Genomic DNA, 14,495 nt, shown 5'->3' on the forward strand with positions numbered 1-14,495 from the left:
AGCACAACAGTTCCAAACTATGCAAATACTAAAGAATTAGATTATTATTTGAACCATCTGACCAAAGTTAATAAGCCACCATGATATATTTCCAGCAATCGCAGCTCCAAATTAAACAAGTCCTTGACCAAGCTTAGAAACCCTAAAAAATCCAGTTCAGTAAGACATGAATGGCCAAGGCTACTCCAGCATTAATAATAGTCATCACCCGAACTTTGCTCTTGTTAACCTGCAACGCCAAAACTGAAAAGAGAGATAAAAGAAGAAACAAAATAACATAGGTGAAGTAGTTTTCCCATATGTCCTTTTCTGTATACAATATTAATATATAGCGGTGAGTTTTACATCAATGGTTCAGATGAGAATATTTCTACGGTTCAGCTAATTTGTTCATAAATGTATCGCAGCTTTATGTCTGCGCCTTCTGCTCAAGTGCGAGGAACCACGTTCGCTCCTCTGTGTGGTGTGTTAACATGCCCCCTCAAACTGATGCATCATGTATGGTGATGAATTTGTTTGTGATATGTTGAAAGCGGGAGACTGATAAAGATTTCGTAAAGAGATCTGCTAGTTCATCCTTGGTGTAAATATGATGAAACATGATGCTTTTATTCTTGATGCAATCTCGAATAAAGTAGCAGTCTACTTCAATGCGCTTTTTGTGTGCATGATAGCCAGGATTGTTTGTTAGAGCTATGGCAGATGTGTTGTCACAAAATAATGGTGTGGGAGAGGGCGATAGACAATCAAACTCTTGAAGTAAACGACGGAGCCAAATTATTTCTGCCAATGCTAATGATAGTGCTCAATATTCAGCCTCCGTGGAAGAGAGGATGCTCGTGGATTGTTTCTTGATACTCCATGATACTGAGAGATCGAGGGCCCGAGAAAGTTATAGTAGCCAATTATGGATTTGCAATCCTGATGATCACCCGCCTAGTGAGAGTTAGCATATGATCGAAGTGAGAGGAAGGTTCATCCCTTCCTAAAGCCAAAATGACAATAGGAGAGCACAAGACATAATTAACAACATGTAGGAGAGGGGTTAAAATGGTACAAATTGAATGATTCACAATAGGCACAACACCCACATTACTCACACAAGACAAAACCATCAGTGAAACAACAACCATAGGAACAATCGGAGGATGATCACAATCCTCAATATGCCCAACACCAGAGATCAGTAATGGGTCAACCGGAGAAGCAATCGGATTGTCCACAAAGATAACATAAGGCTTAACAATGAGAGTTGGGTTCATAAGGGTGTCCGCAGCCATACGATTAAGATTAACACATGCAACCTGAGATTCACATCATTTGACACCTATTGATGAGCATCAACAGGACCGACACTATCACCAATAGGAGGAAGCAAGGCATTAGCGATTGTAGCCTTCGAAAGAACATGATCATTAAACCAATTTCCCACATTATAGACAATATGCTTAGATGGTGCTCGAACTAAATGGGAGTGAAGGATACAACAATTAGTTTTACAATGTCCAAGAGCTTTATAGTGTTCACAAAATGAAGGAAACCCCTCCATATTTACTTTTTGAACATAAACTAAGTTATCAGGATCAATCCAAATAGCCTCAAGATAACATTTAGAGATATTCAGTTTGATAAGCACCCTAGAACTAGACGGCCTTGAGCCAACGGGAGTCGCGTTATTAGTTTACAATGGCCAACCAAAAGCGAACCCAAACCATGAAGAATGCAAGGTGAAAACAGTTGAGGCCTAAGATTTGAGAACGAAACCCAAATAGGAATGATCGACGACTCCATAGTTATATCAAAGAAAGGAGACAACTTAAACTATTTCTTATAGCAGTTGGAGACAAAATAAGAATGGTAGGAAAAAATTCTATTGTAATCCATTTCACTCGCTAGCTTGATTATAATGTGGTGTGAATCCAAAACAGTTATGGAGCAATCACTGATCAATTTCAAATTGAAGGGAAACTTATGAATCAACTCAAGAGGAGGACGTCGATTCGAGAATTTGCCAACCAACGAAAACTCAAAAGGTTGAGCAAAGGAGAAAATTTTTTCCTTAGAAATCCAAAAAGACATAAGCCCTCGATGTGTTGAAGGTTTGAGATCAGCGAACCCAGATGAAAGAGAAGCCCCATACAGGGCTTGCAGGAAAGAACAAGATTTTTTATCCCCATTGAGAAAGTCATGATCCGTCAACTAGTTAACTGCCATCCAAGCCTCAAAGCAACTACAAACTAAAATAAAAGAAGAGATAGGGAGGAAAAGTCACCGGGGGTAAGGAATCCAAGCAGAATAATGGCCATGGAGAGATGAAAGGGAACGAACAATTGCTAGGGCTAGAACCCTGACTAAAGGAAGAGTAATTTTTTTTTTTTTTTTTGGATTTAAGGTCTATTTTAGGGTTTAGGATTTAGAGTTTAGAAATTTATTTTATGAGGGTAGTTATAAAGAAAGTTTATCCTCCCCAATGGGCCTCTTATGGGCCCAAAAACTAAAACTTGGGGATTGTGAATCCCATACTCAATTTTAATGTGGTTAGGACTCTTGAACTTATTATTTATTGCTTCAAATAGAGTCAATTCGGCATTTGTTTGGGACAACTTTCTTACTGCTTTCTAAAGTAAATTTTTAGTAAAAAAATTTCTTGAACATGAAATTTTTGTACTAAAGAATTATTTTAAAAAGTAGTAAAAAGCTATCCTAAAGAAGCGCCTCAATTTCAAATTGATCAAAATTAAATAAGTATCGATAAGAATTCAATTCCTAGCTTGATTTTATTGATTAAAAGTAATTCAATTTATTTGGGCCCATAACTCTACACAAATTACAACATTATATTAGAAAGAAATTTGTAAATTTCAATTTTTATGAATAGAAATTGTAAATATATCTTACAAGCACATGTTGTGGCCCAATCACCACAAAGGAAAGGCGAATGAACAACAAGATGCTATTGTTTTTCTATTTGATACATATATGGTATATTAATACATTATATAAATTAAAAATTAGATAATTACATGCATAACACTTAAACCGGAATAATTACAACATAACTCATAACACATATCAAAATTCTCATTAAAATTTTAATATTCATTTTTTATTGCTATCAAATTCTCAATGTTTTGATTGTCACACACGTATTGTTATACGAATTTGATATTTATTAAATATTTAAATTTCATTTTGTAACATATTTATCATATAAATAAAATTATTTAAATAAAGTTTAAAAATATCAAAAAAAATATTTAAAAAATTATCTTATTATGACACTTATGAGGAGCAAAAATAAACAAGAATTACATTAAAGTTCATTAAAATTAAAAAAAAAAGAGTTTAATTTGGTGATAAACTATGATTTTAGTTGTTTGACACCTTTTGATGTTGAAGATTAGTACAAAAAGTTTATATTGACAAATGTAAAGAAGTTCTTATAGAAGAAAAGGATTGATTAGAGTTAATAATTTTGGCATTTTTAGTATAAAAATGGAATGTGACATTGCAATTAAAGAAAGAAAAAGTATAGTGAACCTTAAATTAGATGGTTGGAAAGAGATGGGAAGCTACCAATTTTATGCCAATTGAGACATTTTAAGGCCTTAAATAGTCACCATATGGGTTATCAATCCTTGCATCACTTTTTTATGTTGCAAATTTGCAATCTATGAGACTGGCAAGTTGCAAGTGATGAGGGCAACAACACAAAGAGAGTTGTTGGCTGTTATTTTCTCCATAAATTATGCTTGGAATTCTCATTTGATAAATAAAATTGAGAAGGGTTTTGTCAAGAGAAAGAGAGATTTAGTTCTAACTAGTTTTGAATAATGATTCATACATAATTGTAAAAATAAAAAGGATAGGAAATTTTCAAAAACGACTAAAATGTAATGATGAGGCATGAATTTGAGTTTTGATTCACAATTGGCCACCATTCCTCTGATTTGAAGTATATGTAACATTAATATAATAATAAATAAAAAAAGTTAGCAATAAGAGTCTCATCGGGTAAATTATTTTGTGCGGACTTCGGAGGTAGAGAATTGTACAGATTGCTGAGTATTTATTATTTATATATTGTGTATTTTAAAATACGCAGTAAATAAGCAACAAATACGTAACAAATCAACAAAAGGTTGTAAATATGTAATAAATAATCAACAAAAACTCATTAAATACTCACAATTGAGAATTTGCTGAGTATTTACTGCATATTTTAAAATACGCAGTAAATAAGCAACAAATACGAATGATTCCTTACCTCTGGAGTCTGTACAGAATAATTTCTCCTCTCCTTGTGGATGAATAAGGAAGCGACTAGAATAAAAATTCTCTTAGAATGACAGTGGACTAGACTATTTGAGTTGGTAGGCGATTAAAGGCTAGCATTATAACCCTTTTCCTAGATGTAGGTGGACTGGACACATGGAGTTAGTGCGCAGTATGATATTGTCATGACAACCTTTTTATTTTTTTGTACGAAAAGAAATGAACTAAATGATCAAGTTGATGGGTGACTAAATGTGATAAGCATAATCATCTTTTAGATGGAAGGGAGTGATCACATGAAGAACCAAATTTGATCTGTGATCGAAGATTGAGAAACGTTGAAGATGATCAAGTTAAATTATGAGGCGACTATAGAGAGAAAATTCAAGACACTAGAATGTTTGATGGGAGACTTTAATATGTATTTAAAGCTTTAGAATTCTCTTTACCTAAAAATAATTAGATAAAAAATAAGAATAATTGATGTCTATCCATCGATTTTGAGAGATATTTTAGTCAATATTTAATAATATATTATCAATAGTAAACACACTAGATCATCCCGCACTTTATTGTATTTTCCTTTTCTTCTTTTTTTTTTTCTTTAACTCTCTCTCAAATTGTACTGTTTTCTTGATTATTATTAATATAATTTTCTGTTAAAAAAAAATGATAAGAAGTTCTTATAGAAGAAAAGGATTGATTAGAGTTAATAATTTTGGCATTTTTAGTATAAAAATGGAATGTGACATTGCAATTAAAGAAAGAAAAAGTATAGTGAACCTTAAATTAGATGGTTGGAAAGAGATGGGAAGCTGCCAATTTTATGCCAATTGAGACATTTTAAGGCCTTAAAATAGTCACCATAGGGGTTATCAATCCTTGCATCACTTTTTTATGTTGCAAATTTGCAATCTATGAGACTGGCAAGTGGCAAGTGATGAGGGCAACAACACAGAGAGAGTTGTTGGCTGTTATTTTCTCCATAAATTATGCTTGGAATTCTCATTTGATAAATAAAATTGAGAAGGGTTTTGTCAAGAGAAAGAGAGATTTAGTTCTGAGTAGTTTTGAAGAAGGATTCATACATAATTGTAGAAATAAAAAGGAATAGAAACTTGTGGTTTTATACGCGAAATTTTTAAAAAATGACTAAAGTAATTACGAGAGGCATGACTTAGAAAATATTAATCCGAAAAACTGAGCGAATTTGGGTGCTCGAAAAGTGTTGAATCATTTTCGAATTAGATCCGAACTTAGACTCGTCACCCAAATTTGACAGCTTTAATTTGAAGTATATGTAACGTTAATATAATAAAAAAAAGGGTAGCATTAAGAGTCCCTTGTTGTGGATGACTAGGGAAGCGATCAGAATAAAATTTCTCTTAGAATGAGAGGGTGGACTTGACTATTTGAGTTGGTAGGCGATTAAAGGCTGGCATTATAACCCTTTTCCTAGATGTAGGTGGACAAGACATTTGGAGTTAGTGCGCAGTGTGATATTGTCATGACAACCTTTTGTTTATTTTTTTTTTATTTTTGGTACGAAAAGAAATGAACTAAATGCGGTAAGCATCACATGAAGAACCAAAATTGATCAGTGATCGAAGACTGAGAAACATTGAAGATGATCAACTGAAAATTATGAGACGGTTATAGAGAGAAAATCCAAGACACTAGAATGTTTGATGGGAGACTTTAATATGCTTTTAAAACTTTAGAATTCTATCTGACCTAAAAAAATTTAAATGAAAAATAAGAATAATTGAGGTATATCCATCGATTTTGAGAGAGATATATCTTAATCATAATAAGTAATTGGATGATGAGAAAGCTTTTGCACGAAGGGCTGGCAAATGTCGTAGTGGAAAGTCTAAAAGAAAGTAGTTCATTTTCTTGCTAGTGCTTTGGTTGTTTGCTCTCTTTCGGTTGTGCCTCGATGTTTGTTGGTTGGGCAACTTGGTTCTTTTTCTTGTGTTTTATCTTGTAATAGATTGGATCAATGATCTGTAGGTTTTTCTTCAAATGATATATTTTTTAGGAGGTTGTTGATTCATTAAGAACTCGTAATATGCCTTTACATAACGCATAGGCCTCATTACGTGGATTTTATCCCGAAAAAAAATAATTTTTGTATGATGAACTTTTGAGCTAGCTCAATCAACCTAGCTAGCTCTAGGTTGGGTGACCAACCAGTTGTAAGTCACTAAAAATAGTAGTTTGGTGGTAGTTGTTGGTGCTGAACTCTCCTACCAACCAATAACTACAACGTCATTTCAAAGCTCTCAATGCTCCTACTCCAACAGAGTCACTGAATCGCAATTTGACAATTAGATTAGTTAAAATAATTTAGATCAAGAAGTTTAAAGATCAAAATTAAGGCCAATAAATAACATTGATTGAGATATTTGACAGCATCCAAGAGCTGTTGAGTTCAATAATTCACATCAAAACTTAGTTTTCTCACTGATCTTGAAAAAAAAAAATCAAATATGATTATTAGCCCTACTTCACAAGTTGCCAAAATGGCTTTTTCATAGAGGAAATTAGGAAAAAGAGATTATGGATCCCACGTTTAAGATCATAGCCTAGAAATGAAAATGACGTGATAAAGCTAAGTAACTACTAACCACCCCTAAATTAAAGTACTGAATTGCTTTAATTATGCGTGAAATATATAAATAATATCTTATAATTTAAGCTGAATAAAGTTTATGAAAAGTATTTTGTGAGATGCGCCTCTATTGATCTGTTGGTTTGGAGCTTTGATTATCAATCACGAGGTTTTGAGTTCGAGCTTATATATATATATATATATATATAATTTTTATGTTTTTTCTGATCCGTTTAATTATACAGGTAAACAACAAGGCACACTAAGAGTTCGAGCTTATATATGAAATATGTGTGTTAAAAAAATTATTTTGTGAGGGAGTATGGCTTCCTTTACTTTTCACTTCAGGAGCAAGGCAAAGAGAAATCACACCTCCTTCAGCTTATGCACAAAGAGAAAAGGACTTCCTAATTTCCTAATTGTTTGGTACTGTTAGATGATTTTGCCAAACTCTTAACTCATGAGCTTAATTAGTGAATGCTAACCTAATCTCTCAATTAATAGACTAATACCTACATCTTGTTTTTTATTGTTTGTTTAAAAGTATATATATTAACCATTAAAACAGCAAGAAGCTTCATAAATTTTACATTTCCTACAGTTAATTTTTTTTTAAAAAAAAAATCTAATGAATTTTTTTTGAATTTCTGCCACGACTCTGTGAAAATGGTAGGAGCGGCAGAGAAGGGAGACGGAGAAGGAAGACAGAAGCGGGAGAAAGCGGGAAAAATATTATTCAAGAAGTTAAGTTTACAGATACATTTATGAGTGTATATATAGACTGAGTACAAGTAATGACCGGTTATGCCTTTGATACAAGGTGACATGTCGGTTTCCTTAACAGACTCTCTAAGAGATAAGGTTTTATTTAGGATGGCTTTCTTACTACTTCTTAAAGTGGCTTTTTAGAAAATAAAGAAAAAAAACTTTTGTGCAAAAAAGCTTTTTAAAAAACAGTACAAAAAACATCCCAAACAAAACTTAAATGACATATAAATAATCTGCTTCTTGTAATTACAATTGTTAAGAAAAAAAATATATTTTCGAAAGATTTAATGAATATTGAAAAATTTTACTCTTATAAAAATAGTCACTACAGTGCTATAATAGATTTGAACATAAGAAATCATCTCTCATCTCACAAAAATTTATGAAAAATAGTAAAAATTTTGAGTGAATATGATTTAAGAACTTTGTTTGAACGAATAGATCATAAGTAAAGCTCTCTTAGCATATTTACAAAATTATCATTGTGATATGTTCATTATGAACAATTCAAAAAAAAAAAACAAATTGTATTATTGGGTTTTGTCTCCTTATTAACTATAAGATCGCTTTAAAATGTAGCGTTTCCTCATACTACATAAATAAAAAGAGAAAAAAAGAGAAGGAAGGATCCAAAAGAATTAGGATGAACTTTGTAAGTGTGAACGCTTGCGCTAACAAAATAGTATTTTGTCTTCTCATACCAGATCTCTCGTGTTCAAATTATTCGTGAAGCACGCGTTTGTTTCAACGCGGCAAATTTAAGTGTAAAATTTATCTTTTATTAATTTGTAAAATTCTCAATATTTTGAGCGTAATAAATAATTTTATGATTTTGTTGATTTTATTTAAAAGTATTTATTGCGTGTCAAAAAATTCGGTGTGATAGGGGATGTTTGGTTGGAATGCAAAGTGGTGTAAAATATTTCAAATGCAGGGGTTTTGAAAATTCAAGTATTTATTTGGATGAAAAGGGAATGCAAAATAAACTAAAATAAATGCAGTGTAAATCATTTCTGATTATTTTTGAAGTAAATTAAATTTGCCCAATTTTAAGCGAGAACTGTTTATACCACAAGCAAAGTAGCTTGACCGGCACCCACCACCTCTGCCACCCATTGGTGCTGTCGGACACCACCATAGGCTGCCGCAGCCACCTGCCATTGGCTGCTCCCACCAGCCACTGCCATCGCTACCACCCGTCGGGTGTCACCATCTTAGAACATTACACTACATTCATTACTTCTAATGAAAAAAAAAAAACTTTCACTTAATTATATATATTTTACATTCATTAAACATCTCTAAAGTATTCATTTTATATTACACTACATTCATTTTTTAGCCAACCAAGCAGCCCCTTAATTTTGTTCAAAGATTCAACACACGTCTTGATAAAAAAAGATTTGAAACATATAACTAAGGTTTCTATGTGAAAAATCTTGGAACCTAATCCAATTGAAATAATTATATTAGTATTTTCATCGGTTATAAGTAATGTCATTTCTTGTGATTGAAAAAGGTGTTGATAGATATCAATCATACAATATAGATTTTGTGGTGGATATTAGGGGAAAAAAAAAAAGTCAAGGGGGTGGTCAAAGGATCTGGAGTTAATATTGTTGTAAATGGCACTAATGAAGTTAGCAGGTTGATGTAATTAACTCATAATGATTTGAGGATTGCAGTCGAGCAATAGGGTCGAAGGGTTGTAATCAAGGTGGTGGTCTAAGGATCGTATGCAGTTGATAGTAGTCATAAAAATATAATTGGGTGATGTTGGTATGAGGATCTTATTAGGATAATTGTGTTAAGAGGCATATAGTTGAGCAATCATTGTGAGATGACTTAGTCAAGTGATTGTAGTTGGAAAACCGTGGTTGGGTGATGGCTGGAGATCAAATAACCTAATTGGGTGATCATCGTCAAAGGACTGTAATCATGTGATGATGGTTTGAGGGTCATAATTGAGTGACGTTGGTTGAATTAATATAATAGGGTGATTATGCATGGTTGAAGGATCACATTCGAAAGATAGTTCTTGGAGGGCCAATGATGGTTAAAAGATTGAAGTCGGGTAAAGATGGCAGAATGACCATAGTCGGGGATGGATTTTAGTTGTCTGTAGTCAAGTTATGATTCGATAGTGGCTATCATGTAATGTCCCAATGATGGAGATGGGAAGAAATTTCAGTAGAACGCAAAAGTTCTTTAAATGTTTGACTCCCTTGTATCTCAAGACAAGTACCGCTTATGTAGAGATTGAAATTCTATTTATAGTTTAGGAGATTAGCATACTCCTTAAATATAGTCAAATCAAGAATACTCCAATGACCTATATATTATTCTTTTAGTATTAAAGTGAATGAATGATGTCATAATTATCTAATCCAGAGCTAGTTCGTCAAGATGCTCGATTTGACCCAATCATGTGAGATTTGGTGGCTCTGTGATATGATCCTTCAATTAATATTTCAAAATTTTAATTATATTTTGTGTGCTTGATTCAGATGAATTCCCTATAGATGTATTACTATTAGTATTAAATTATAAATATATTTGATTTACCAATGTGTGGGGAATCCTATATTATTTCATTTATTGTTAATAAATATTAAAATAGTACATAATAGTTGTTATCCATATTCATGCTTAGAGACGTCTGCATACTTTGACCCTTGCGTGTAAGAATTAAACTATATCCAATTATTCTGATCTATATTTACATAAAAGTACAAAACTAAATATATATTAAAGCTAATTTTAACTTGAATTCAATTAATTTCAAGCGAATAATTCTCGCGTGATTTAAATTTTAGATCAATTAAAATTTGAATTATTATCAAGTTGACAAAAATTATGAAATTTTAATCGAATAAAATTATAGGCCCAAATTGAATCTATTGATTGCAATTTCACTTGATTAAATTGACTAATATAACATTTAATGCTCCTCTTGTGGAGCTTATGAAAGCAGCCAATATACGACACAGATGGGAGTGGGACGCTATCAGCATCTTCATCATAACCCTGCATTGGGTACACATACCACACCCATCCACGTATATGGGAACATCCATGGCCTCATGGTTGGATATAAGTGGGTACGCAACATCAAAGGATAAATAGATTTACATTGTTAATCACCATATGCCGTATATTAACGCAATCCTCACTGTGCAGTACTCAGCACTGAATCGTGTTGCGACAATGATAAATCCTAATATGAGGCTCGAAAGTTTACATTCAAATAAAATGGTAACAAAATTCAAGGTCATCATTGCGTGGTGGAATGCGTTCAAAAAACATGAAAAGTGGGTGTGTATGGGTGGGTACGATATCCCGAATGCTGTCATGGGTGGGCAAAACCAGTCCTGTACAGAATGTAGATATATCCAATGGGTACCCAACGAGAAACCCGTGGAGAGCTCTTCATTTGGGCTTCATTCAACTTAAACGAGAGACTTTTAGAATTAAAAGCTTTCAGCATTCTAACGCCATAAATATATATTACTAATTACCTTTGTTGATTAATAAGTCAATTAGTAGATTCCTTTGCATCAGCAATTAATTAATTAACTAATTATTACCTCGTGGCAACGCTGTAATTCTATCATCAACAATAGTTATAGATCGCCGGATTTAAAACGACGATAATGCCACGTTGGGAAAAACGGCACCGACACGTGCGAGGATGACCAACCGTGTCGGTGATCATCGTGGAAGACAGGAAGCAGCAAGGATAGCACGTGCCCTAGAATAAAATAAATATAAAGCTAGCTTAAGCGATAAAGCATCCGATAATCAACTCTAATTATGCGCTATGGAACAGATAATAAAACAAAAATAAATAAATAAAAATAAAAAAGCCACCACGATAATGAATTGATACGAAGCGTCAAAGACCGGCAGATTGCAAATTTTTTATTAACTAAATAACCAATTCAACTCCTAATTACACTGAAAAGTTTTGACTCTTACGTGAATTACAACCATATAACGCAAAACCCCCTCTAACAAACAAAATTTACACACGTCACCCCTCAAAAAGTTGAGAGATACTGAACTGTACTATTATTACATGAACCAGCCATACATTTTGCAGTGTTCAACATATTTCATCAGGCTTATGTAATAAGGAAAGATAAACAATATAAGGCCGTTATGATTATCTGTAGAAGAAGCTTGTTTTAAAAGTAATGATTTGATGTTTGAAGGAATTGTGAAATATAAAATTATAATTACTTTATAAAATTATATTGATTTTACAGTAAAATTGAATTTACTTAGAGAAATTTTTTTGTAATTATAATTTTTATTGAAATCTAATGAAATTTGAGATAAAAATGATCAAATTATTATTGAAACTCACATATCCTTTTCTAATAACAATTAAAAATATTAATTTTAATAGAAAATTTTACATACTTAATATATTATTTTTATGTATTTATGTATCCAATATTTAATTGTTTATATTTTTAATAACATCAAAAATATATTAATATTATTTTTAAATTTCAATTTCGTATATTTTATTATGATTTTTAAGAGCTAATTTTTTTATCAATCAAATTAAAAAAAACATTTTCATCCATTTTTTATTTTATTTCTTTTCAAAACGTAATCTCCATTATTTGGAAGTCCAAATCAGACCGATCGGCAAACCTAAATTCTGTTTCATTTCATGGCTTCTTTCACAATTCCTTCAAACCAAATATGGCGGAAACTTATGGTGATATTTTGTTTCGTCCAATCAATCAAACAAATGCAATACTTTTTTTAAAAAAGTGTTTCTATCTACAAACAACAAATAAGCCCTCACCTTTGTTTCCAGGATTAAATTTCTCATCAGGAATCATCAATGGAGACGAGTGGTTCCAGAAGATCGTAAGTCGCCCAAAGAGCATCCAACGGACAAGGTCGTCCAGCATCAAGCCTCGCCCATGGCTTCCCCTTTCCACTCCAATGCAACAAACTAGCAGGCCCTGGATGCAAATCCCTGCACAATCCCCTAAAATTATCCCCTCCCAGCCCATGCTGATTCCACCGGTGATCCACCGCGGCAATTCTTCCGGCGAACACCAACAGAAACGGCGGCAATGATCCCAATTCATAGATCCTCATCCGTTTCTGCAACTCCATCCACTCCTCAATCTTTTCAGTATAACCCCCTTCCCTCCATCTATCCAGATCCATAACCATCACCCCTGTATTGAAATAGCACGCATTCCGGCCCTCGAAGACAATGGAGAGGGACGGATTCGACCAAAATGTGGGGGTGAAATAGGAGGTGAAATTCGCATTGCAGTATTCCGGTGCGGCGAGGACGGAAGGGGGAGGGATCGGGGTTGCGGCTAGGGCAGCGATGTCGTCGACGAGGATTAGGTCGGAATCGAGGTAGACGACGCGGGAGATGCAGGAGGGGAGGAGACGGGGGAGGTAGGAGCGGGCGTAATTAAGGGGACGATCGAGCGCGGCGCGGATGGAGGTGGAGATGAGATCAGAGACGAGGGAAGGGTCGAAGGGGTGAATGAGGAAAGGAAGAAAGGGGAAAGTCGCGGAGATGGTGGAGTTGAGGTAGGGAATGGCTTTGGAGGCGAGGAAGTGGAAGTAAATGGATTGGGGGCAGGATGAGTGTTGGAGGACGGAGTTGATGGCGGCGATGGAGCCGCGGAGATAGGCGACGTCCAGCGTCATGGCGACATGGACGAGGTTTGAAGTGGAGCAGGGAGAATCCGTTGATGAAGAGAGAGGACGGGGGCAACCGGGGGAGTTGTAGAATTGGGGGGCTTCGCGGAAGCGGAGATCACCGGGATGCCGTGGCGGCGCTGCCGCCGCCACCAACGATGAAGAGAGTAAGAAGAGGAGGACATGGAGGAGCATTTGAGCAGCTTTTGCGAGATTTGCGTGTGGAGGATGATCGAGGAGTTTCAAGCTTTTTATGTTCTGTTTTTCCTTTCGGTTGCCAGTAGGATTTCGCTTCTTCTTCTTCTTCGTCGTCGTCGTCTTTACCTGCTGTCTCCTTGGGATTGGGGTGAGTGGTAGCGCGTGGGATTTAAATCCTTTATAGAGAAAGCCGCGCAGAAAGAATGGCGGAAGGATTAAGGAAGATTAAAATCCTAATCAGATGGTTAAGAGTGTTTTTTCATTTTTGCCGTCGGATCCAATATGAGAGTGGTAATTTATACTAATTTTCAAATAATTACGTTTTTAGTGCTTATTATTTTTTTAAATAACTTTATATATATTTTATTATTATGGATACATCATAATAGGCTTATAAATTTTATTAAGATATCATCTTAATTTTTCACTAACATGTAACAATGTTCTCTAAGTTTGATATGAAATTTGATTGATTCAATCAATAGGGTCTTATTGTTGACTTTAACCTCAGTTCTGATATAATTCTAACAGTCGAGCACGAGCATGATGATGAATTCTAACATGTTACCATCCGTCGGCCTATCATGATCGTCCAGAGTTCTAGGTTCCTCGTGATCGTCTGCCGACCTGTTGTGACCATCCATCATTCAGTCGTCACTTGTCCATCCCATCTGGACGAAATTCCAGTTACTCCCATTCCATGTTGGGTCGGGTCGATCTGAACTTGAAGCGGGTCAGATTTGGGTCTGAAATACTGACCTGTTTTCAAAAATGGATCGAGTTCAAGTTGGGTCGAATAGTGTCGAATCAATTCCAAGTGTCACCCTATTTTGATAGCCCTAGCAGGGGACAGCGCACCCTTTGGTCGGGGGTTACGCCGGGCATTAAAAATGATAAGCTTGGGGTTACGCCGGGCATTTAATCAATTCCAAGTGTCCTTCATAAAAAAGAT

The 14,495-nt window shown here is 34.4% G+C and overlaps 1 protein-coding gene across 1 annotated transcript; it reads right to left on the minus strand.

The window, feature by feature from the left end:
- Positions 1 to 11,088: 11,088 nt before the first annotated feature.
- LOC110116286 (probable galacturonosyltransferase-like 1) lies at positions 11,089 to 13,796 on the minus strand. The gene is made up of 2 exons (XM_020849807.2): positions 12,480 to 13,796; positions 11,089 to 11,408 (listed from the first exon to the last, which is right to left on the minus strand). Exon 1 carries the CDS (start codon positions 13,538 to 13,540, stop codon positions 12,506 to 12,508), a length of 1,035 nt encoding a protein of 344 aa, XP_020705466.1. The 5' UTR covers positions 13,541 to 13,796; the 3' UTR covers positions 11,089 to 11,408; positions 12,480 to 12,505.
- Between the last annotated feature and the right edge of the window lie 699 nt (positions 13,797 to 14,495).

The sequence above is a fragment of the Dendrobium catenatum genome, unplaced genomic scaffold, assembly GCF_001605985.2.
Source record: "Dendrobium catenatum unplaced genomic scaffold, ASM160598v2 fragScaff_scaffold_601, whole genome shotgun sequence".
In the NCBI taxonomy this organism is placed as follows: domain Eukaryota; kingdom Viridiplantae; phylum Streptophyta; class Magnoliopsida; order Asparagales; family Orchidaceae; genus Dendrobium; species Dendrobium catenatum.

Coding starts and splice junctions, on each gene's coding strand:
- LOC110116286 (XM_020849807.2), bottom strand. CDS start 13,540: ATGCTCCTCCATGTCCTCCTCTTCTTACTCTCTTCATCGTTGGTGGCG.